Consider the following 25,703-nt stretch of genomic DNA (forward strand, 5'->3'; position numbering starts at 1 on the left):
TCACTTGTCTACTTTGAATTTATTCTTCAAAATATTCAGTCTCCCAACAAGCCTGCTCTGAACCTCTAGGCTGGTCCATAGTATTCTCAGTGTATTTCTATCATTTTACTGAAGATATTACAATTAAATTATCTGTGCTTGACTATTGGACTAGACCCTCTTAAACTTTGTAACTCTATTCCCTGGCCCTGGCTTTTGCAGATCTTCAATAATGTGTGTTGGAATAACCATACACACACACATACATACACATACATACATATATACATACAAATGTATTTTGTTTCTCATTCATCATTTGCTTCCCCATTCCATATCAGTATCTTCCTAACTGATTTATCATCATAAAATTATTTTCCACCTATTATTGCATACTAATAATCATTAAAATTAAATACCAATTATGTTATAAATAATATAATCAACAGAATATTAACAGTTTATGATTTAACTAATATTCATTTGTTCAACAAGTTTTATGGAGACTCTACTTTATGCCAGTCACTGTGTCCTGTAATCAGTGTGCCTTCAAGAAAGTAAACATGTAAGAAGTCAAACCAATATGCAGATCAGCACAATTCAGTGCATTAAGAGCGTAAGATAAAATGACAACTTAAGATGGAGGAATCTGTTAAAAAAAAAAAAAGAAAAATCTCTCTGAAGGAGGTGACACCTAAAGTGAGTTTCAAAGGCTGAATAGGAGATGGCAGATTGAGGGGATGTTTGTGGAGTGAGCGTTCTTAAGGGAAGGAGCAGCAAGTGTAAAAGCAGAGGATGGCGAGAGCACTGTGGTTTGAGGAAATGCGCATACAGTAGTCGTAATGTTTGGGACGTAGAGTGGGATCCAGGCTGCAGCAGATGAGTGAATGTTGATCTATGTCTTTGCAAGAAATTAGGATTTCATCCTACAGGCAATGGACAAGAGTCAAAGGCTTTTAAAACGAGGACTGGAATGGTCAAATTTGCGCTTGGGAATAAGTATCCTCATAGAGGAAGGCACTTACACAAGTAAATAGATAGTTAGAAAGGTCTTAAAATAACCCAGTCAAGAAGTTAAGAGGATTTAAATTAATCTTCAGCAGAGGATTAGGAAAGATACTAAAGAAAAAGACTCAGGGGAACTTGCAGTCCCGCTTTTTATGGAGAATAAGAGAAAGGGAGGATTCACAAATGGTAGTATATTTTTGGTTTGGATGACTGGGTGGATGTGATGCCATTTGCCATGACAGTGAGTATAGATAAAGCAGGTTTGCAAGGTTACAGTGAGAGGAAATAAGAGATGAGTTGGGTTTTGGGCTTGGTAGACTACACATTCTAAGAATGCATCATATAGTATATCAGCCACATCTGCCATGTTTGCAGCTATTTAATACAAGTGTTTGCCCAATATCTGTTTGTTGAGTTGATGAACGAATGCCTGTGGAACAAGCAGCTTGTAAATGTCCAGGAGGGTCAATAGTCTGTTTGCAGTACCAGGGGCCTGAAATCATGTAATAAAGATTAAGGTGAACCTGGTTCACAATAAATTAGGAAAATGAATTTCCCTTCTGAAAGCTGCCACTAACATGAGAGCAGAAAAGATGATCACCAGCCTCATAGACATGAGGAATTCTCACAAAATTATGTGTATCTCTGTTCCTATTACAACTTATTGTAATGTATTAACTCCTCTCCCAATTTAGTCTACTACTCTCCAGCCCTTCTGAACCAGAACCTAGACAGAATCAAGCCCTATTGTCTTAAAGTGAGTATCACAATTAATGAATTAACTTAGCACTTATGTATCTAGAATGGTACTACTTATGTACCATCCTTGTGAGAATTAATAAAATAGTCACTGAAATGATTTTCTGTGTTGTGTGGTTTAGATTAGAAGCCCGAGCTGAAAAAGTTTCTCCTCCTCCCCCTAATATGAGAACAACCTAGTTCCCATAGGAAGTGTTCTGAGCTATTGACAGGGGAAACAAAAGAAGCTTTTGATGTACCTATCATTAGGGGTACAACTCAGTTTCCTTATCCACCTCTCGTGAGTTTCTGGATCCACGTTTATAACACTATCTTTTTTTCTATAACTATTCTATATATTACTAGAAGTTTCTGTTCTCAAAAAAGGCCAAGTCTATACCTGAACTTTACAACATTCAGAATTCTTATATAAAATTCTGCAGTTACATAATAGGAGAGAGGGAACAGAGGTCCCGAGGTCCCTATCCAGTTATGCTCTCTAATATGTTAATTGTCAATTAGGCTATGAAAACAAACACTTTTGATAGAATGCCTCTGTCTCTGCAGAGGAAAAGACAATTTATTCCGATTGGGGGAAGATACAGGCCATCATTAAAACTTTATGTAGGAGAACGAAGGGAGCCGAGAAGACGTACCAGACCTTAGGGAAAGTTATTCAGCAAAAGGGGCTTTGGCAATGAGGACAAGAAGAATAAAGACAAACCTCTGACCCTAAGAACAAGGAGAATGAAGACAAACCTCTGACCCTAAAACCAAGTACTCTTTACCATATATATATTTTGACATTTTATGGTTAGACTAACTCAGTAGTTTGGGGCTCAGAAGAAACATGTGCTCGTGATAAAAATAACAATTAATAGTTATTCATTTCATCTCCATGTTTCTTGATGGAAAGCCACTTTTTGTAGCTGTCTCCCTAAAGCCCAGTGGACAAGCTCGTACATCACTGGTCTATGATGAAATAAGTAATATAGTAACAGTGGAGTGAGTTATCCTTTAAAGATGAGTTTATTTAACTGTCTCGTCCTTTATTCTGTGCTTATTTTTTATTTTGAAATTACTCTCGCTATTTCTATGTTAAAATATTTTTTCTTTTATGCACTGATGGTGATTGGGTGGATGATTATTTTATTGATTTTTCTTGTTTTTTAATCTGTGTCCAAACCTAGAAAAAAACATATACTGACAATTTCTTCATCCTAATTAAACAATTCTTAATGTTACTGGTCCATAATATCTAAATATATCATAACCACTTCATTAATTAAATTATTAATTATTTCCTCAACAAATATGTTTTGAACAGTTACAAAGTGTCAGTTACCATTGTAGGTAATGACAATACAGTAGTGAGGAAGAGAAACAATAGCCTGCTTTCCTGCAGCTTACATTCTCATCAAAGGAGACGGACAATAAAAATGGGAAATAGTAAGTAAGATAATTCCAGATAGTTGTAAATGGAGAACAACAACAACAACAACAAAAAAAACAGTTTCTGGGTAAGGGCTTTCCATGGATAGATATTGAACCAACACTGCACCTTTTTTAACTGGGCTAACACAAATTACCCACCCATCTACTCCATGGAATCAGTCATCACCATGGCAATCAGCAATTTGCTGGGGCTCTTGCTCGTGGTATTATAGGATAGTGTTACATGATATATAGTGGACATATTTCATTCATTTTTCCCTACCAAAAAAAAAAAGTTTCTGCTTTTATATCAGAGAAAATACTATAAAATTTAACCAGGCATCCCAACAGTAAAGAAACACCTTCATATGTGAGCTGTGTCCACATAATAGAGTTTCCCTCTATTTTTGTTTGCATACCTTAAAATGCTTTTGTATCCCCACACACTGTCAGAAAGCCCCAACTTCATCAAACTTTCTCTGCAATAAACAGTTTGCACATTGGTTACTATTTATTGACACTAATATAAACTTTATTATCCTTTTTCTTTTTTTTCTCTGTATCTAAATGTCATGGACTCTTTAGTAGATTTCTTTTATCCTGTTTAATTAAACTAGTAAACCAGCTGGAGTTACTGGATACTTGAATGGAAAAGGAAAATCGATGGAGCTTTCAAAAACGCATTTTTAATGTGTTTTAATAGCTTTCTCTCATTAACAAAGTGATTAGCATTCCCTTTACAGTGTTCCAAGATTATACAAAAAAAGACAACATAACGAAAGCAAATGTCCCAAAGACTTTAATTATGAATACTTTGATATCTAAAACATAATTTTAAGCTTCTGTTGTAGAGATGATGTAAAAGTTGTACAGAGACACAAAGCAACAGTGTTTTGCCACCTTAGCTTTTTAGAGCAGGGTTTATGGAGATGTGAGACCAAAATTATGTCCTCATCAGCACTACTGTCAATCCAATAGTAATGGTGCTTCTAGCGTGATTGATTTGCTACTGGCATCTGGTAGACAGAGACCAGAGATTCAGGGAAATATTTTACAACACAGAGGACAACTCCTGACGTCAAATCCAAATGCCAGTAGGGACAAAGAAACCCTGAGAAACCCTGAAACCCTGGTCTAAAGACTCTCATTCAGTTTGATTGTAATATTAGAACACAGGTCCAATACTAAATACAAGTCCGATAACAAGAAGAACTAGGTTTCTTGCATTTGTTTTTTCTCCTGAGATCGTTTCAGCTCTTCCTTCATTCTCACATGACCTCTGAATTTTCAACTGTTATCCATCCTTCTGTTTATGGATTTCTGCTAATGATCATAATGATGATGCAAAAAAATAGTTAAAAAGGATATACCTTGATAAGTCAATATTCCAGGAATAAGGTATTTTAGTTATATTTTACTAGTGTTCAACAGCAACAAAATCCCTTTTTGTTTTCAATTGATATTCTTTTAAAATAGGTTAATATCCTTTTTTTGAAACACATGAATATACTTTTCTTGTGATGGTACGGTACTATAATGGATTGCATATCTTTCATCTTACAAAACTTATTTTTAATTATTTTAAGTGTATAGGTTCTAGGGGACATTTCTGTTTAGGCTCCTCTAGGAAGGGGAGAGAGTTGTGACATGATATGGAAATTGCCTCCATACAAAATTTCTTCTTGTTTAGAAATTTGAACACTAATTGAATGCTTGATAATATTAAGAAATTATTGTTAACTTTTATGGTGATTTTTATTGAAGGATTATATGTTAGTAATGCATATGGAAATTTTGCAGTTGAATTAATATATTTGCAATTTACTTCAAAATAATAAAGGAGATGGGAAATATGTGAGGTATCAGTGAAACAATTTAGCTATGAGTCAGTAATTATTTAAGCTAGCTGATGAACATATGGGGATTTATTTTACTGTTATTATTTACACTACTATACAAGTTTATTAGACTATGATATTATACTATCCTACTAGTATTTAATAGTATACTATTATACTACTCTCCTTTTTTATGTATTTAAAATATTCCAAAATAAAAACCTTAACAATCAAAATATTAAGAAAAAATTAGCCCTTTTTGTATCTTTCATCTTTTTAGATGTGTTCCCTCTACCCCAAACTTCTCCACAAACCTGAGAAGAAAATGCTGGTTGACTGAGTATCTGGTTAAGTGAAGCTTTTATTGGATATGGTTTGAAAAGGGTGGAATCATATCTCAGTTAGGCTTAGAAAGCTTTTCTCCAGGATGAGAGCCAGACCATCTCTGGTGGAAGAGTGTCCCAGTGTCCATTTATCATACTGACCAAGTAGGTCAGGGAGGAATTTTTTACTTCTTTTTTTTTTTTTTTTTTTTGTGGTACGCGGGCCTCTCACCGTTGTGGCCTCTCCCGTTGCGGAGCACAGGCTCCGGACGCGCAGGCTCAGCAGCCATGGCTCACGGGCCCAGCCGCTCCGCGGCATATGGGATCCTCCCAGACCGGGGCACGAACCCGTATCCCCTGCATCGGCAGGCGGACTCTCAACCACTGCGCCACCAGGGAGGCCCCAGGGAGGAATTTTTTAAAATGTAGTTCAGATAAACTGTTGGGGCATTTGACCCAATTCTTCAGTTCACTTTGCTTAAAATAACAAGCTAAAACATGGTTCATGCATCTTTAGCCCACTGATTTCTACTCCTTCCAGATTTTGTTATTTGACTAAGTTAAGATATAGTAAAGGTCATCTATGTGGAAGGGAAAACAATCTGTTTAACCTAGGAGTTGACAAACCTTTTCTGAAAAGAGCCAAATTGTAAATATTTAAGGCTTTTGGGCCATGTGTGTTCTCTGTCATGTATTTGTCTTTTTATTTATTTACTGTTTTACAAACCTTTAAGAATATGAAAACTATTCTTAACTGAGCAAAAAAACATGATGGTTGGATTTGCCTGAAGGACTCCTGATATAACCTTTCATTTTAAAACTAGCCTTTCTTCCAAATTTAACTCATTCTGAATAAGATAATATAGGTAAAAGCATTCAATAAAACATACTTTATTTACTATTATTATCCCTTTAATGCATTCTACCCCTGTCAACTAATACATGCTGCTAACTAAACCAATTCATTACTGACATAGATTATTTCAGTACACACTTGAACCTACACACAAACTTTTAAATTAAAAACTTCAGTGTCATTTTTATGATTGTAATTATTACCTTAAATTTGCTCATTTGTTGTCACATAGAGTAATGTTTCTTGGGGTGAGAAGAGATAAACAGATATTTGCTTTTGTTAGGACTAATTTTTGAATGTGCCTGGGTTGTTTTTTTTTTTTTGGTTTGTTTTTCGGTTTTTTTTGGAGGGGAGATGTTAGTAAGATTGCTTTTTTGCCTAATAAATTTTTGCTATTATCTTGCACAAAAAGAGATTTCCAGCTGACCTCTCTTCTGATACTTTGGATTACTCAGAAGTAGAAAATGAAAACTCCATCGATAGGATATTAGTTTTCAACTCACTTCAAGGCCTCTCTATGGATGAAGAACTCACTGCAGTCTCTCAAGAGCGGGAAAGAAAAGAAAAGGTAGAGGCTTTTAATGAAATGGATGGCTGTGAACATCTAGAAAGAGGTCGTGGATGGTGAGGTGCTTTTGAGCTGAAAGACACAGAGTCAAGCTCAAGTCAACTGAGGTGACAGAGTCTATTGTAAGGGAGCACATGAAGAAAGGAAGCACAGCACACCACCTCAGGACAGTCAGAGGCCAACTTTGTGGCAAGCAACAATGCCCCTTAGGAAACACAGTGATTCCTGGGGTCCAAGAACCAGTTTAGGGATACACCAGTCCCGTAACTTATGCACTCTCTGGCTTTTCTGGCTGTTCATACCTTACTTTCAGTCTCCCCATGAGAAAGTATAATTAGGCTTATTAGTCACAATCCAATATAAAGCATCCCCCTCGAGAAGAGTTCTCCAACCAGGCCATCCCATGGGCTGCTGACCAGGTTACAGGTGACTGTTTCTGAGATAGGCATCAATCTTGGAATCAGTTATCACAGATATTCAGAGTCATATGATAAAAGCTTACAAGCTTGTACACACAAATAAATACTGCTTCTAACCAATTTGATAGACATGAGCTACTGGCTTAATGTCAGGTAGATTTCTGCAGAATGACATTTTCTTTGGATGCCAAAGTTTTGCGTGATTTTCTCTGGATGCCAAAGGTTTGCTTGATTTTTTCCCAAAACAACCTTTCATCTTATCTTCACTCACAGCACAGTTACCCATTAGTGGTTTTCCTTTACATCTAGGTTCAAAATTGTGGATGCCTCATCACCTTTCAAGCTCTTTTGAAGCTTCATTTCACAGGAATTCTTGGAAGAGATCATTTCTGGGTGCTATAGCTTTATTTCAGGCAAATTCCCATCACCTCATATCCCAAATTATTATCAAAACTTCTTTACAACTCTTTATTTTAACTGGTAAGAACCTCCCTCTTAGTTCATTTTACAAGCCAATTATAAATTAATATTCTTGTGTCATGAAACAAAAGATTTGAAAGAGAATAAATTTGCCTTCAAGAGAAAAAGAGGTTGAGTGTCTTTCCCATATTTGGCATGATATCTAGAGAGTTAGAACTCCCCTCTCTACTTCATATAATCTTTCCTAAGACAATATTTTATAAATAAATTTCTTCCTTAAGAGCACTGCAATACCATTGTGGATTGAGACCCAATTTCTTATCTTTAGAGGAATATTCTCTATGCCTAATCAAAATCCTACGATTCTGTGAAGCTGCTGTTTTTGCAATTCCATGAAAACTTCCTTATAAACTGTTCTCTTAACCTGTGCTCATGATTATTTCGTTCTAATGTCCTTGTTTCCCCACCCCCCTTCCTTTTTTTCCTGTCCTCTCCATCCTCATGGTGTAAGCAGTGCAATTTCTACACTTCTTTCAGAGCCTAAGGCCTTTAATGCCACCAAAGTTGTACAGAACTGGATTTTTAGATTTTTATAAACTTTAAAGTCACTAGCAAATGATTTAGCTTTGGAATTATTCTCAAGCTTTTGTTATATATTGTACTTGAATTTCTAATTAATTATAAAAGCTTTGAGTCATGATCAGTATCTTTCATTTCTTTTATATTTCCCATGGTTTCCTCCAATGTGCCGGTACAAGGAAATAATTCATTGACCTGAATTTATGCTATCCCTTAAATTCCATTTCTTTTTGCCACCTTTTCCCAACTTATCTTAAACTAAGAACCCTATTTTAGATGCAAATTTGACAGCTACAAGAATTCATTTCCCAAAAAAGTCCATCATTGGCATTACCTAAGAATTTGTTAGAAATGCAGTCTCAGGCCCCACTCCAGACTTACTAAATCCTAATCTGCTTTTCAGCGAGACACTAATGTGCATAAAGTGATCTTATGCATATTAAAATGTGGGAAACACGGCACTAAAGAATCTAGTCTGAATCAGTTGATCATTGACTTTTACATTCAATAAGCCAAGAAAATGTGTATTTAAATCTCTATTTTATCATCCACATGTGTATGTGTGTTGTGTGAAAAATAGAATAAAGAGAGAGAACCGGGGTAAATTTTGGAGACAAACAACTTTTTTGCTGTAGTAGACTCACCTCATAATTATCTAGTGACTATATTTTCTGTTTAGACTATTATTCCTGCTATACTTTTTTTAAATTTTATGTTAAACCACATAGGAAAACAGAGCTGTCAAGATATTACTTCAGAAAACACACTTGAGGTATCTAAGAGCCGAAATCGTTTGATGAATTTTTAAAAAGCTGGCAGCTTTTTAAAGGCATTTATAATTCAAGGTGTTTGATTAACTTTTAAAGAGTTGAGTGCTGGTAGATTTAAAATCAGAAGGAAAGATTTGGAGTGGTCTGGTAGATTTTTAAAGATGGATAGAAGCAGGAAAACTGTAGTCTTACTCATCTTAGCTTTGATATTTTTATGTGATTTTTGTTCCAATCACATAACACATCCCCTTTAATCTTCTGTATAACATGTGGGCTAACATGGGGCTAGCAGTGATTGTTCTTATCTACCCCATAGATATTCTGAAAATCACTGTCATAGTCCACAAAGTATTGTATTTTTCCAATGACAAGTAGTATAAATGTATAGTAGATATCAGTTTATAAATAGTATTGTGTGAAGCTGATTTTATGCAGACATTAGGTAGTTGAAGGAGTCACAAAGGAATTTAAAGACACAGACATCCTATGGAAGGGGAAGGTGAGAGAGGTTAAGGAGTGAAAAGTATAAACCTTAATGGAAATCTCCACATGTCCAACAGAATGGAACAATAATGTCCTAAAAGTGTTTGTAATCAATAGGAGCCAGATAAAAGATAAGCGTTATGTAACATCTGATGAATAGAACCAATGTTCCTCAAAAAGATCTGGCTATTTGGGATGTTGTGTTCAAATGTGAGCACCTTGTTTTATGAAGAATGTTTCCAATCCGGTGTAAGTCTTTCTGCTTCTCATCAGTTGATAGACTCATTCATTCCTTGTTCCGTGAACCAAGTGATATTGTGTGACTAAATCTATGGTAAGGGCTAGATACTGCAAATGTGATTGTTGTACTTTTCATTGAATACCTTATAGTTTAGCATCGAGAAATATCATATAGACAAAGAAGTGTAATAACGTGCTGTAGAGACTAAGATGCAAGATGATCAAAGTAGAGGCACAAAGATGAATTCTCCCTGGGGTAACTAAGAAAATGTGTCCATTGGTGTGAAGCCATCTTACTTGAGACAAGTCTAAAGAATTGGGATGGTTAGTTTATGAACAAATTGTTTATGAGAGGGTGGAGGGTGTGGGAGATGGCTGTTATATTTCACAAATTTGGAAGGTTACTTGATCTATGAAGCATTACTTTTTCCTTGGTTCTAGCAGGTAGAGCCAAAATCACAGGAAAAAATACAGTGAAAGGAGTAGAAACATAAGGGAAAAAGGAACTCATGCTGTGGGAATGTCCATACTGCACTAGGCTTGTACTGGGCACTTTATTGGTGCTTTTTTAGGTAAATCTCATAACAATTTTGCCAGTGCATAAGTTGTCTGAGGTGTCGCTACTACAGTCAATACTCAGAGCCCCAGGTGACCACCCTAATCTTGTGTTTTAAGAGAAATAAATTGACCAAACATATGGGGAGAACTAAGATTAGTTTGACAAGAAAATAACTTTAAATGAATAAATAATCATAAATAACTGCATGAGCTGCAGCAGAGGACACTAATAATTGTGTAAGTACCACTGTTTCTCTGGGAATTGATATATTCAGTTAGATATTTAGAAGAAAAAGCAGAATTGGGTTTTCTGTTTATTAGAATAGCTGTCATGCTATAAAATCTATCTATATATAATATACTAAATACAATATCTGTATTTGGAAATATGTTATATCTAATCTCTCTTTCAGAAAATTATTTTAAAAATGTGAAATGTTTCAAAATACATCAAATATCAATACTACAAAATTTACAACTATTTTATGTTTTTTCCTACTCTAAGTTTCTTTAGATCCTTATTTAGATCCATTTGACACTTAAAGTGCTTCTTCTACTAGCCAAGCTTGATATACAAATTGCTTTAAACCAAATGTTACCTCACCATGCCATGAGACGTGATATTTTACTAGTTCACTAATATATATATAGAAAGATTACAAATACAAATAGAAAACTAAAAGGTGATATTTCTGAGCTTCCCTGGTGGCGCAGTGGTTGAGAGTCCGCCTGCCAATTCAGGGGACACGGGTTCGTGCCCCGGTCCGGGAAGATCCCACATGCTGTGGAGCGGCTGGGCCCTTGAGCCATGGCCCCTGAGGCTGCGTGTCCGGAGCCTGTGTTCCGCAGCGGGAGAGACCACAACAGTGAGAGGACTGCGTACCGCAAAAAAAAAAAAAAGTGATATTTCCTCTTGCACATTATTATGAGGCACTGGATTAGAAACCCAAATAATTTATAGGAAATAAGTATTTTAATGCACAGCAGAGAATTACTTTTAGTTCATCATATTGGGTACAAAAGAAGGAAGCAGCTCTTGCTTAGGTTACTATGAGCAGCCGAGCACAAATTTTCCCATAAATTCTGGAAACTCAGGTTTAAACACTTTCATTACCTTACAAATTTCTGTCATAAGTTCATGATTAACTCTGTGTTACTGCAATATCAAGCTCTGTTTTAGAGGTCAGAGAAATATTTCTGAGTTGCAAAATTCTTGAGGCCATTTGCCCTACCTTATAAAATGACTGTTTACATAGGTGACGGTAATGTCAGGTGGACTGAAATGCTTATAAACAGGGTTACTAATGTCAGCAAAAATAGCATTGGGTGGTTAATATATCTCATACCCTAAGGATTATTAAAAGTATATATATATAGTGTGGTAGGCCAAATTTAATCTCCCGGGACACATTTCTTATGATGCTGAAAAACAGAAACAGAGATTTATAATACTCTTGTGATGAGAGGCATTACTCTCGGTTTCCCTCTTGGGTAAGTGAAATAACTTAACCTGTAAAGAAAATAACTTATCTTGTAGAGGAAAACAGGAGACTAATGCAGAAATAAAATTAATATGCCAAGTTCCCAGTACTTGTGAACTTAATTATCATTTAGAACTTTGTATCCAGATGAAAGGATATATTTCCAAGTAAATTTGCATTAAGATTTTTTAAGCAGTGATTACACCACTAGGAAATGGTTAGTTGAGTTCTCAGAGAGTAGACAAACAAGGAAAAAAGGCAGAAAGATTGAAACAAGCAACAGAGTCTAGAAAATATGCCAGAAGACTCTGTTTTAAAAGGTTATATCTGTAAGCTGCACTCAACTTGTTCTTTGGGAGTTCAATTTTATTTCATTTTATATTTTATTTTATTTTCCTTAGGAAGTCAATCTGAGCACCCAAAAGCAAGTTAATTTTCTAGATAGTGAGTAATAACATATCCATCTTGAAGAAAACATTACCAAACCTTCTAGATACTTTCTTCTTTATATACATTGCACAAAAACCTCAAAGATATATTGTGCTGCTTAAAGAAGGTGCAAGTTCTGTTACAAAGAGAAGATACTCAGCAGGGGAGCCATTATTATGCCATCTTAAAACTTAAGACTAGAACTTAGTGTCAGTCTGGGGTTTGTCCACTATCATTGATGTACTCATCAGCATTTTAAAACAATTTCTCTGGGCTAAGAACCCAAGGCAGCAGGCACCACGAGGGATAAAATAATGTTACTGTATGGTTGTTGTCTTTAAAATATCTTAAACTAGCTAGGGAGATAAGGTCAATAGTTAGGAAACAAGTAGAAAACACAATACAAGAAATTAAAAATAGTGATGAACTAATATCTACATAATTCTTAAGGAGCCCAAAGGATAGTATGAGATACAAATGACTGAATTGTTTTTTCTCTCTTTTACACACACACACACACACACACACACACGCACAGCATAAATACACAAAAACTCAATCTGTAACACCTAACACAGGACTCTTTTCACTCAATAAGTAGATCCCCAAAATAACTTATTATCAAGAGAAAATTAATTTACAAAGAAACACCTACTCTATTCGTATGGAATCTGGAAATTCAGTTCATGAAATCTAAGATTCTTTTATGATCAGGTTTACTTTTTCTCATTGCTAAGTGTGTGGCATTGTTTATTTCTCTTCACGGTGGAAACAAAGAGTATGGAGGCATTAAAAGAAGAAAGGACTACTTAAATTGTTTTTCACACTGACCAGTGACTATTTCTAGAATATACCCTCATGAATATACCATCATTTAATCTGTTTCTCACTAAGAAAATATTGAAGAGATGATGAGAGATAAAGGCTGAAGAGTTTTATGTTGGGAATGAACACAGCTCATTAGATAACTTCTGAAAGGACTTTGCTAGTGAAAATCTATATTTAGCCCTTAGTCTTTCCATGGGTGATTGAAACTCATTTTGTAGAACATGTTGCTCTTTGGTTCAATATTCATTTCAGCAAACATTAAGCACCTACCAGATGCCATGGAAGCACTAAAGATATAAAAATCAGTGGAACTTTAGATATAAAATATGACTGAAGTCTGAAGTTATGGATTAAATGTTGATAAAACTCTAGAGATATCATTGAATTTTACATTTTACAGATAAATAGATGAAGGTCCAGAGAATATAAGTATTTGTCCAAATCTTCACAACCAAGATCAATCAGTCTGAGACTGTAACACTGGACTCCTAATCCCAGGCCAATACTCTTTATACTACACCAAAAAGAAAGAAAAAAAAAATCTCTAAAATAACCTAAGAAATTGGATGTATGTTAAGGTAGTAGAATCAGCAGGTAACCATCACTGCTGCAGAAAATCACCAAAATAGAATTCTACTTCATTAGTTGGCAAGAAATCAACCAAATTGAAATATCAGTTTTCATTCAAAAAAAATCACAAAATGTAAAGAATTACATAAGTACATTTTATTTTAAATAGAATTTAATGAAGAAGTAAGATTTTCTGGACAATAACACCTCTGAAGTTTTCTCATAAAACATGTACTCAATTTTTTTATATAGGCCTAAAATATTATTTAAGCACCATCCTCTAGGAAGATTTCTTCTCATACCAAAGGCAGTATTTAACTGATTCATCAGTTAATTATGGGGACCTATACCATGTAACACATGTCCATCTACTCCATTTAGCTACATATATTGTATATTCACTATATGAGGACTCCAGACAATAGAAACCAGAAAATCATTTGCAAAGAATAACTTAGAGAAAACATGAATATATTTATATCTATGCTGAAATAAATCTATTTTTTGCTATATTTCCAAAATGACTATAAGTATTGAGAGTAGCTATATTTTTTCTAATTTTTAAATTTATTTTTTAAAGTACAAAAGTAATATATAAATACAGGCTCGTTGTAAAAAGTATTCGAATATTTTTTAAGCATACAGAAAAATAAATACAAATCCATTTCTTTACATAAGATGATCCTCAATACATGTCTTTAACTCTTCCCTTTCCAGAGACCAAATTAAAAGTAGTAAAGGAATATTGTGAAGTTTTGCTTTCACAATAAAAAGAAAGAAATATGGGAAGGAAGTCTTTCCCTCTCTGTGGACACTGTATGAAGATGTAAATTCTTGTAGTTGCTGCTTTGAACTTGTTATCATGAGAGGTTGGCCAAGAAAATAAAGTCATACCAGCACAGTGCCTCAGCATCACTGAGATACTAAATCCACACTAGCCCTGCCTCCCAGATTTTTCTAATTAAGTTATTTTATTGGTAAGCCAGTATTATTCAGGTATCCTGTAACATGCAGTTAAGAAAACTTTTGGAAGTGACGGATATGCTGATGGTTTCAGAGGTACATGGAGATGTCCAAACTCATCAAACTGTATACATTAAATATGTGCAGATTTTTGGTATATCAATTATACCTCAATAAAGCTGTTTTTTTGTTTTGTTTTTTGTTTCTTAGCTTAGTTTTTTTTTAAAGAGCAAGAGGGACATAAATAGTCCCTCTTGCTCTTTAAAAATTGTCTCTCCCAAATTCAATAAGTTGAATCCTTAATCCCCAATGTGGTAGTATTTGGAAGTGGAGCCTTAGGTAGTTGAATTACATGAGGTGACTGGGGGTGGGAACTTCCTGATGGGATTACTGACAGTGTTGGTAAAGGAAGAGATGGGGGCTCTCTCTGCCATGGACGACACAGTGAGAATTTGGCCATCTGCAAGCCAGGAAGAGAGTTCTCACCACAACCCAACCATACTGTCACCCTGATTTTGGACCTCCAGGCTCCAGAAATGTGAGAAAATAAATTTCTGTTGTTTAAGACAATTTTTTAAAAATTATACTGGTGGTTACTGATGAAAGTTGAAGGAAAAGTAGAGGGAACTTGGAATATAATGCTGAGGGCTATGACCAGGAAGAGAGCAAAGCTCCTGGCAAAACTCCAGAAAAGCTGCTAGTTAAGAGACAGTGTGTTGACAGAGGGTCCACTGAAAAGTGAGGGGAAACAGTGACTTAGGGAAGGTCTCTGTGTGGTACAGTGGACTCTCTGTCACTCCCTTGACAGCCTGTAACCAAGCATTTATTTTCCTGAGGAGAGAAAAACGCAAGTGGTTCTTCTCTAAAGCAATTGAACAAGGCAGAGAACTAGAACAATTAAGAGAGATGCTGGTAACCTTGGAGTACAGCCCTCCTCATTCTGGCATGTAGGGAGATATGAGGATAAGCTTCCCACCTATTCACCCTAAAGAGAAACTCCAGATCAATAAATGCTGCCACATCACTAGAGTTTTCATACTCAATAGAAATGGACATCAACAGGTAACTTGAAGAAAACATTCAATATACAAGGGGAAAATGTAGCCACAGAGACAGAAACAATGATTCCAGAGTAAAGAGAAAGAATTCAGAAAACAGAACAGAAACTAAAATATAAAATATAATAAAGATAAAATATAAAGACAAAACTTCTTTTTGTTTCCATTTTACAGTGTTATTGCAACATGTATATATAATTCAAAGTATACAATTCAATCTTTATAGAAATTTCCCAAATTATGAAACCAACACTATGAAAGCCAAGCCAAACAGGTTTAGGTTTTCATCACCCCAATAAGATTCCTCCTGCCCACTTATTGTTAATCTCCTTTTCCACCCACTTCCCCAAGCAACCACTAATATGTTATCTGTCACTATAGATTTCCCTTTTCTGGATTATTTATATCAGTGGAAGAACGTACTATATGGACTGTCATGTGTTGCTTCTTTCACTATGTTTGTGAAACATTCTGAGGTTCATCCATAAACAATATATCCATATTGTAGCATATATTCATTATTCAAAGCCAGATCTCTTTAACAACTACCAGAAGATAGAGGATATTACATTCACAACAAAAGAGAATGATATAATGAGAAAGCAACAAATATAGGAAAATGGAAAGCATTTGTAAATTAAAAATATAAGTGCCAAATTAAAAATACATTAAAAACAATGAAAGGTAAAGTTGAGGAAATCATCTACAATAGTAATCATTATTTTTAGGTTTGTTTATATTCCTTCATATCTTGGGTTTTTTTCTCTTCTGTGCACTTAGATATTAAATTTTAAGCAACTTTAAAAAAATAAAAGTTATATATCAACAAATAAAAATAATTTAGATAAAGCAAAGTTGAAAAAAATGTAAACAGTATGTCTACATAAAGGAATATTTTTCAACGGAGCAGTGCATATAGGTAGATTTTATTGTCATTTTTTTCATACTATATGTGGTTTTTTTTTTTTTTTTTTTTTTTTTGCGATACGCGGGCCTCTCACTGTTGTGGCCTCTCCCATTGCGGAGCACAGGCTCCGGACGCGCAGGCTCAGCGGCCATGGCTCACGGGCCCAGCCGCTCCGCGGCATGTGGGATCTTCCCGGACTGGGGCACGAACCCGTGTCCCCTGCATCGGCAGGCAGACTCCCAACCACTGCGCCACCAGGGAAGCCCTATGTGATCATTTTTATCATGTTATAATTAAAACCTTGTATCCTGCTTTTCTCTGTTAAACTTTCATGACCATTCGACTATTAATATTAATACATAGACTTTAAAAGCCTTACTTTTAATAATTGCCACATAGTTGATTATGAATCTTGACTTATTATTCATTTAAGGCATTCCCATATTTTCAGATGTATACATAAATGCATAATGTATATCACCACGTAAATAACATTGTTCTGATTACAGACTATTTCCTTAGGCTAGATTGTCAAGTAAAATTTCTGGGTAAAGCGTATGGATACATTTTAATATCTTTGTTATGTATCATTGGATTATTTTCCAAGAGGCTTATAACCCTTCTATATGACAACTTGTACAGATTTGAAAGCAACACTTAGCAATAAAAACATTTCTCATCAGTATGTTTGACATAATTTAGCAATCATAAGTTATATAATATGGCATTAGTACTATAGTGACACAGGAGTTTAATTTTGGGGTAGTGTCAAAAATACTTTTATTACATTTTTTTAAATTAGAGTAGCTGACAAATTCCATCATATGATAATATGCTTTATACTTAAACACTGACCAATAGAGGTTTATCTTCCTATGCACACCAAAGGTACATACACACAAACATGCACACAAACATGAACAGTCCACAATATTATTTTTTCATTTTTAATCACATTTATTGTTTTCTTTCTAATTTTACAAGTAATGAATGTTCATTGCAGACAACTAGAATTACATAAAAGCATGAAGTAAAAACGAACAATCACTCATAATCTCCATCCCCCAGAAATAACTACCATTAGCATTCTGATGCATTTCCTCCCAGTGTCTACATATTTTTTTAAAATAAATGAAGTACAATTAATCTACAACACTATGTTAGTTCTAGGTGCACAACTCTTTTAACCTTTCTACTAGATTTATGTTTACTTGGGCTACTACCTTTAATGTCTATTTGCCTTTACCAATGATATTTTTTCTTTTATAACTTTCATATTTCTATTTCTGTCCTTTTCTTTTTTGCTTAGAGAAGTCCCTTTAACATTTCTTGTAAAACTGGTTGTGGTACTGAACTCTTTCAGCTTTTTCTTGTTTGTAAAAATCTTTATCTCTCTTTCCAATCTGAATGATAGATTTGCTGGGTAGAGTATTCTTGGTTGTACGTTTCTTCCTTTCATCACTTTAAACATATTATGCCACTCCCTTCTGGCCTGCAAAGTTTTTGGTGAAAACTCAGCTGATGATCTTATGCAAAGTTCCCTTGTGTGTAACTAGTTGCTTTTACTTTGCTGCTTTAAATATTCTCTCTTTATTGTTAATTTTTGCCATTTTAATTATAATGTGTCTTGGTGTGGTCCTCCTTGGGTTGATCCTCCTTGGGATTCTCTGTGCTTCCTGGACCTGGATGTTTGTTTCCTTTCCCAGGTTCGGGAATTTTTCAGCTATTATTTCTTCAAATGTGTTCTCTGCCCCCTTTTCCTCTCTCTTCTCCTTCTGGGACTCCAATAATGCAAATGTTAGTATGCTTAATGTTGTCCCAGAGGTCCCTTAAACTATCCTAATTTTTTTTAAAAATGCTTTTTCCTTTTTTCTGTTCAGATGGGTGATTTTTACTACTCTGTCTTCCAACTTACTTATCCAGTCCTCTGTATCATCTAATGTACCTTCGATTCCTGCTGGTTCAGAGGCTGCTGGCTGCTGGTGGGTGGGGTTGGGTCCCAGCATGGTGGGCTGCATGGCACAGAGAGTCCCAGGGCTGGCGCTGGCCCATTGGTGGATGGGGCTGGGTTCCAGTGTTAATAGGGTAGAGGGAGGATTCCAAAGTGGTGCTTGCCAGCATCAGTGTCCTTGGGGTATAATGAGCTCCCAAAAATGGATGCCTCCAGCATCTGTGTCCTCAGGGTGTGTCCCAGTTGCCTCTTGCCAATCTAGGAGGCTCTAAAAGATCAACAAGTAGGTCTGACCCAGGCTCCTTCAAATTACTGTTTCTGCGCAGGGTATTGGAGGGTGTAAGATTTTGTGTGCACCCTTCAAGAGCAGAGTCTCTACTTCCTACAACCCTCCAGCTCTCAAGAATGCAAGCCCCACTGGCCTTAAAGCCAGACTTTCTGGGGGTCATCTTCCTGGTTCAGGACCTGCAGGCTGAGGAACCCAATGTGGGGCTCAGACTCCTCTCTCCCTAAGGGGAATCTCTGCAATAGTGATTATCCTCCCATTTGTGGGTCACCTACCCAGGGTTATGGGTCTTGACTATACAGCGTGTCTGCCTCTTCTACCCTTCTCGTTGTGGTTCCTTCTTTATATCTTTAGTTGTAGAAAATCTCTTCTGCTAGTCTCCAGGTCATTCTCATACATACATTGCTCTGCATGTATTTGTAATTTTGGTGTGCCCATGGGAGGAGGTGAGCTCAGGGTCTTCCTACTCTGCCATGTTGGCCCCACCACAATATTGTTTATTAAATTTGAAATGTTTACAAACATGAGCAGTAATAACATAATTGGTGGCTTAGGTGGCATTTCCTAAAATCCTCTCAATTGCCTGATTGGTTCAGATGCACTTCTTCTGTACTCCCAGAATGCCTGCCTTCTATATTATTGCTCTCACCCACTTGCATTTTAAATGAAATCTTAATTTAAATGAACTTTTTCTTTTTACTACCAGCATATAAGTAATATAGAAGTAGATATGATGTTTGATTCATGTTTCCAGCCCTAACATCAAGGATATAATGCCTACCACATAATTTACTCACTATGTTTATCAACATGAACTGAAATTCTTTAAATAAGTTCAGAGGAGTGTGAATTTAGGCCCCTTTCAATAATTATTTTGCTTATTTCCTTTTGTTAGAAGACAGTGCATTTCAGAAACACTTCTCCCATTCCTTTTTTTAAATAGGTTATTTTGAAGCAAAGTTTTTCAATTATTTAAATTTTTTAAAGAAGCAAAGTCTATAGGATTTTAATACATAAATTTTGGGAAATGAAATAGAAAATCTTCACTTTTATCATTTATTTATCTAGCTAATAAGAAAATCCACGTTTGCAAATATTTGCTTACCAAATATTGGGAATCAAAATTTCAACAAAATATTTTCCTTAGAGATTACTTAAATGAAAAGCCCCTCTGTGCATTTGGAATATAATTTTTATACTGATTTTACTGGGAATATATGAACTACATAAAGCATTCCTATAATGCATACATCTGAACCTGTGATTCAATTTTGCTTAATCATAAGACTTTCTAAGCCAATGATTTTGGGCTCACTTTGGTTTCTGTCTATATAATACCATCTGCTCTCTGCCTTCCAGAATTCATAAGAACTTCTATCTGAGAATAGTCTCTTCCTGTTTTCAACTCCATTTTGGATTTATTATTCTTTTTTCTGCACATTTTTGTTTCAGGTGAATTGGAATGGGAGCTGGAAGAAGATAATTTTGTTACATCCTTCCCTTTGAACCAAAAGTCTCAATTGTTTAAGAAAAAAGAATATTTTAAGATTGAGTATTAGCAATTGGGCACTTTTAATTATCAGAAGTGATTTCCTGATAAGATAGAAAATGTTACTAATCATTGGTTTCTCACACCATGAGACTTTTTTATTTTAGTTGTGGTAGATCTTAATGGCCTTTTAAAGAAAATTGCCAAACAAATCTTTCTTCTTTGTTTTTATAGAGATTTGCCTGTTGACCAAGGGACGGCGCACTGCCAGTGTTCGAGCTGATACATATTGTCGTCTTTATTCGCTTTCTGTGGACAATTTCAACGAGGTCCTGGAGGAATATCCAATGATGAGAAGAGCCTTTGAGACAGTAGCCATTGACCGACTAGATCGGATAGGTACTCTGTTCAGTTTTCTTCTTTGTGCACAATTCAGTTTTAATCTAGTGGGCTGATACATATTTGCAATCATAAGTCCCAAATGCTAGTATATAGATTGCTTATTAATTAACATAGAAATATAGAAATAGCAATTAGCTCTAGCCATATTTCTAGAAAGATCTGAGGCTCTAACTTTCTCTTCTAAGTAATCTAGGTTTGTTTATTCATCTCTATTTTTTCTAGCTATGCAATCTGATTTCACCAGTGATACCAAAACAATTTGAATCTTAAGGTAAAAAACAATGATTAAAAATTCTACACAGCATTAAAATAGAACTAAAAATGCAATAGTATGAGTCTACATTACAAACTAAATTTTATCACAAGGGTTTTTTTTTTTCGTTTTTAAGGATCAACTTTACATTTATTCTTATATTAAGAATTGAAAACTTGTGTATTTTCATTGTCTCAGTAGAAACTTCTTGAAATGTTTGTAAAACAGACTCAAGCAGAAAAAGCCTTAATAGAAGTGCGCACATAGATGCTTTACTTTGCAAACATCAACTTATCTTAAAATCTCTGCTCTCAAATAAAAATATGTAAGTTAGACCTTACTAATTACACTAGTTTAAAGATTTGAATAATTGCCATAGTAAAGTTAGATCAGATTGGCTTGCTGTTAACTTCCCAAGATATGCTAGAACATTCTGATGTCAGAAGGTGATATGCATTCATCTTCCACACCCAGATCCTCCTCCTGCACCCTACCCTCCTCTGTTCCCTTCCCCTGCTTAACTCTACTAGCCTTCATGATCTCAGTTTAGACATCACTTCCCTGTAGAAACCTTCTTTGACCTTCCACCCCCTTAATAGTCTGAGTACCCTGGAGATATTCTCCTGTACTACTGGGAAGTTCCTCCATCACAGCACTGCTTTTATTATTTAAATTGCTCTAGAGATGTTAAGCTTTATGAATGTAGAGATCATGTCTAATTCACTATTACATTCACAGTACCTAGTACACAATGAATATTGTTGAAGAGAGTTAGGGAGGGATGAAGGAATCAATTAACTCAAAGGAGATTGGGGTTGGGATCACTGGAAATTAAACAAAGAGATACTTCAACTGCTTCATTTTTATTAAAGGTAAGGACTTTTGATTGACGTATGGTTGTGTCGGCTTTTCTTCTGCACTTTACGTCTTTCTTTTCTTCTATATTGGTAGGACAACAGACTGCATAAGGATCTGAAATCAGGTTAGGAGAAGTAAATGTAGTATTTTAACATTACCATTAGACACAGCACACATATTAAAAATCTTATTGATAACTTAGAGATATAACAGGACGGAGTGTCCAGAAGACAGTGCCCATAAAAGAAGCGAGTATGCCTAAAAGCACCTTTACTTAATTTGAAAATAACTTCCCTCTTTGTGGTGTGTGAGTGTTCGTGGTAGAGCCAGAGACTAATTTCTGAGCATATGAGTTTTTTTCCCTAAGCAAGCTAAACATATTTTGCAAAAGCATCAAAATCAGCATATTTCAATAGAGAATTTCTGTTAATCTGATAGAGCATCACTTTCATCTAACTCATTACAGTTAATTTTTTATAAGAAAGTTTGCATGAAACAGTTTGCAATCAATAATATAGGGAATAAAATTGCTAGTGAGCACCAGTATTTCCATTTTTAATCTTCACAAAATTCTAACAGTGCATTAAAAGTTATAGTATTTTTCCACAATGTCCCAGATACTTAGATTATGAAATGTTGACTATTCACATGATCACAAAGAATATTATCCTTCTCATTGTTGTGGCCATTGCTCATAAATGCATATGTTATAGTTAATTAAGGGTATATGCAAAGTAAGCATTTATGTTTTCTACTAACGTAGAAGTCTTTGTTCTTTGGGAAATTAGGACAATTCTGTAAGGAGAGAGATAACCATTCATTCTGGCAGTCATTTAAAATGATTGCCTTTCCCAGCAGCCAAGTAAATTATATCATACATTTCCATTTGAAAATATTCCTTGTTAGTTTAGATGTGATACTTTATTTAGTGATATGGCAAATTGATTTACTTTTCAGTTACCGTATTTACCTAGGTGATGATGCCGTTAAAAAGTCACTGATTTTCCCCTCTTACATCAACCTACAATTGGTGCTAATTGTTATTTTGCCAGAGAACATCTCCTTATTGCAAACCACTCCAAAGACAATAGCAAGAAGGAGAGGTAATACTTATTGAGGTTCTAGAATGAGTTGAGAGCTTGCCATACGTTATGCCCCTGAATCCTCACAGCAACCTCTCAGAAGAGGAAAGATTATGAAATAGTTCTCAATCTGGCTGCACACAAGAATCCCCTGGGGAAAGTTTATTTTAAAGTACCAAAATCTGGACCCACGTCTGTTTATTCTGATTTAATTGTTAGGGTGCAGATGGAAATAAGTAACTCTTAAAGCTCTAGAGATGACAAAAATATGCAAGTAGAGAATCACTGGTGTAGGGCACTGGTCAAAAGCAAAGGCCTTTGCTTCTCAAACTTGCATGTGACAATTACCAGGGGATCATAGTAAAAGGCAGCATCTGGTGCAGCAAGTGGATGAGGCCCAGGAGACTTCATTTCCAGCAAGCACTCAACGTGATATAGATGTGGCTGCTTCCTAGTCCGTAGTAAATCTGCGATCAGATCTACTGGTTTCCTGTCCCAGCTCTGTCACATATTAACTATGTTTTCTTGGACATTACTCTTAACCTTCTTATGTTCCAGTCTCCTTTTGGGTGAAGTGGGATTATGAGTACACTTACCGCAAAGAGTTGTGGATTAAATAAAATAAATCTGCCTAAAGCCTTGGGTAGGGTGCCTGGCACATAGTATGTATTCCATTGTCCTTTCTTGAAAAAGAAGCTTTAAACTGAAATCTTGACTTCAGGCCCATCGTGATCCAAATGCCCTTTCTTCTCCCAAGGTAACCCTCATGCAAATCTCTCCATTTCTTCTGTAAGATGGCTTTTGCCATATTACAGACTTTTCAACTTGACTCGTATAGAAGGTAAGATTTTCCAGAAAGATACAGGAAGCGTGAGAGACAGGAGCCGTGTGTCTATTTGGTGTCTCAAGGTGAGTACTTGGCTTTTAAGCCTCTTCTATGAAACACTGCCAACATTCTGTCTTCAGGAGCCACTCGCACTTGGAGTTGTCAACAGTCACCTGTAGACTTTCTAAGTGCCTATCTTCCTTTCGCTGACAGGAAAGAAAAATTCAATTCTTCTGCAAAAGTTCCAGAAGGATCTGAACACTGGAGTTTTCAACAATCAGGAGAACGAGATCCTGAAGCAGATTGTGAAACACGACAGGGAGATGGTGCAGGCCATCGGCCCCATCAGTTACCCTCAAATGACAGCCCTGAATTCCACGTCTTCAACTACCACCCCGACCTCTCGCGGGAGGACGCAATCTCCGCCGGTGTACACAGCCACCAGTCTGTCTCATGGCAACCTGCACTCCCCCAGCCCCAGCACACAGACCCCGCAGCCGTCGGCCATCCTCTCGCCCTGCTCCTACACCACTGCGGTCTGCAGCCCTCCCGTTCAGAGCCCGCTAGCCACTCGAACTTTCCACTACGCCTCCCCCACTGCTTCCCAGCTGTCACTCACTCAGCAGCAGGCACAGCAGCCACCGCAGACCAAGCAGCAGCCCCAGGCTCCACAGACACCCAGCAGCTCCGCCCCGAAAAACGAAGTGCACAAGAGCACGCAGGCGCTTCACAACACCAGCCTGACCCGAGAAGTCAGGCCCCTCTCGGCCTCGCAGCCCTCGCTGCCCCATGAGGTTTCCACCCTGATTTCCAGACCGCATCCCACTGTGGGCGAGTCCCTGGCGTGCATCCCTCCACCCGTGACCACGGTGCACGGCTCGGGCCTGCAGGCAGGGATCAGGGGCACGGTCCCCCAGCGGGTCACCCTGTTCCGACAGATGTCATCGGGAGCCATCCCCCCCAGCCGAGGAGTCCCACCGGCACCCCCTCCACCAGCAGCGGCTCATCAGAGGGAGTCTTCCTCCGTCTTACATACAGACCCAGAGACAGAAAAGCCACGATTTGCTTCAAATTTATGATCCCTGCTGATTGTCAAAGCAGAAAGAAATACTCTAATAAACTGAGAATATTCTCAGACCTTATTTTATTCTATCTCCTGATAGATCCCTATAGCCTACTATGAAGAGATATTTTAGACAGCTCTGGCCTCCATGCAAAATGTAAAATATATACATATATATATATATACACATATGCTATTAAATCTATATCTAAAAATCTCAAGAAAAGTTCAAAAGACTTGTTTAGCATTCAGTGTTTTATGTCTTCCTTTCTTTAAATCATTAAAGGATTTAAAATGTTGTTGTAAGATTATTTATTTTTAACCTCCTTTTACTTAATTCCTTTGATATATGTATTTCTCTATTTTATGAAGAGTTCTTGGATTCAATGGAAGCAAAACTCTGATTTTAAAAAGGCAACTCGAGCTACTAAACAGCACCAATCAAAACTTTTCTCATTAGCAGTGTATCTGCATCTAAATTGTTAATCATTAGTTACGGAGGATTAAATAGCAAGTCCCATTTTCTAGATCTAAATTGTATTTTGGTGCTTTGAATTTTGAATTAGGTTAAAGAACACACCATATGCTTGGCCATGGTAGGAGACTAGCATTGACGCCGTTATGACTGTCTCTAACCACAAACATGTCCATCGACCTTTCAGAAAGCTGAGGGGGTATTTCTCTTCATGTGTTATCGGACTTTTACCAAGACTCAATCAATGTTAGTTGTAAATAACTTTTTCAACCCAAACAAAGATGGCTGTTCTGTGCTGTGTGAAGGTAAAAGTCATCGTTTAAGAATTTAGTTTTATTGCTTCACTTCAAAACTTAGAGTTTTAAATTTTACAAAACTTAATTGTGACAGTTATTCAACTGTAATGCAATGGCTTGAAACCTACAATATTATTTTAACCTGCAATGTTTTATGCAAAATTGTATGCTCGATTCTACAAATTGCTTGTATTACACCAAAAATCATTACTTTTCTTCCTTCTTGCCATAATCAAGCATCCGAAAATAGTCCCTGCATGCTTTTTGGAAAAA

General features: G+C 36.2%; 1 protein-coding gene across 1 annotated transcript in view; it reads left to right on the plus strand.

Annotated features, from left to right (window-relative positions):
• The window catches only part of HCN1 (hyperpolarization activated cyclic nucleotide gated potassium channel 1), a gene marked incomplete at both ends in the record, with an annotated part of 391,133 nt that extends 366,458 nt beyond the window's left edge, over positions 1–24,675 (plus strand). The window contains 2 exons of the mRNA XM_079702168.1: positions 20,410–20,574; positions 23,810–24,675. Of these exons, the coding sequence (XP_079558294.1) occupies positions 20,410–20,574; positions 23,810–24,675 (1,031 nt within the window). The remainder of the gene's footprint in view (positions 1–20,409; positions 20,575–23,809) is intronic.
• Between the last annotated feature and the right edge of the window lie 1,028 nt (positions 24,676–25,703).

Source organism: Hyperoodon ampullatus, assembly GCF_949752795.1.
Source record: "Hyperoodon ampullatus genome assembly, chromosome: 4".
Taxonomy (NCBI): Eukaryota; Metazoa; Chordata; class Mammalia; order Artiodactyla; family Ziphiidae; genus Hyperoodon; species Hyperoodon ampullatus.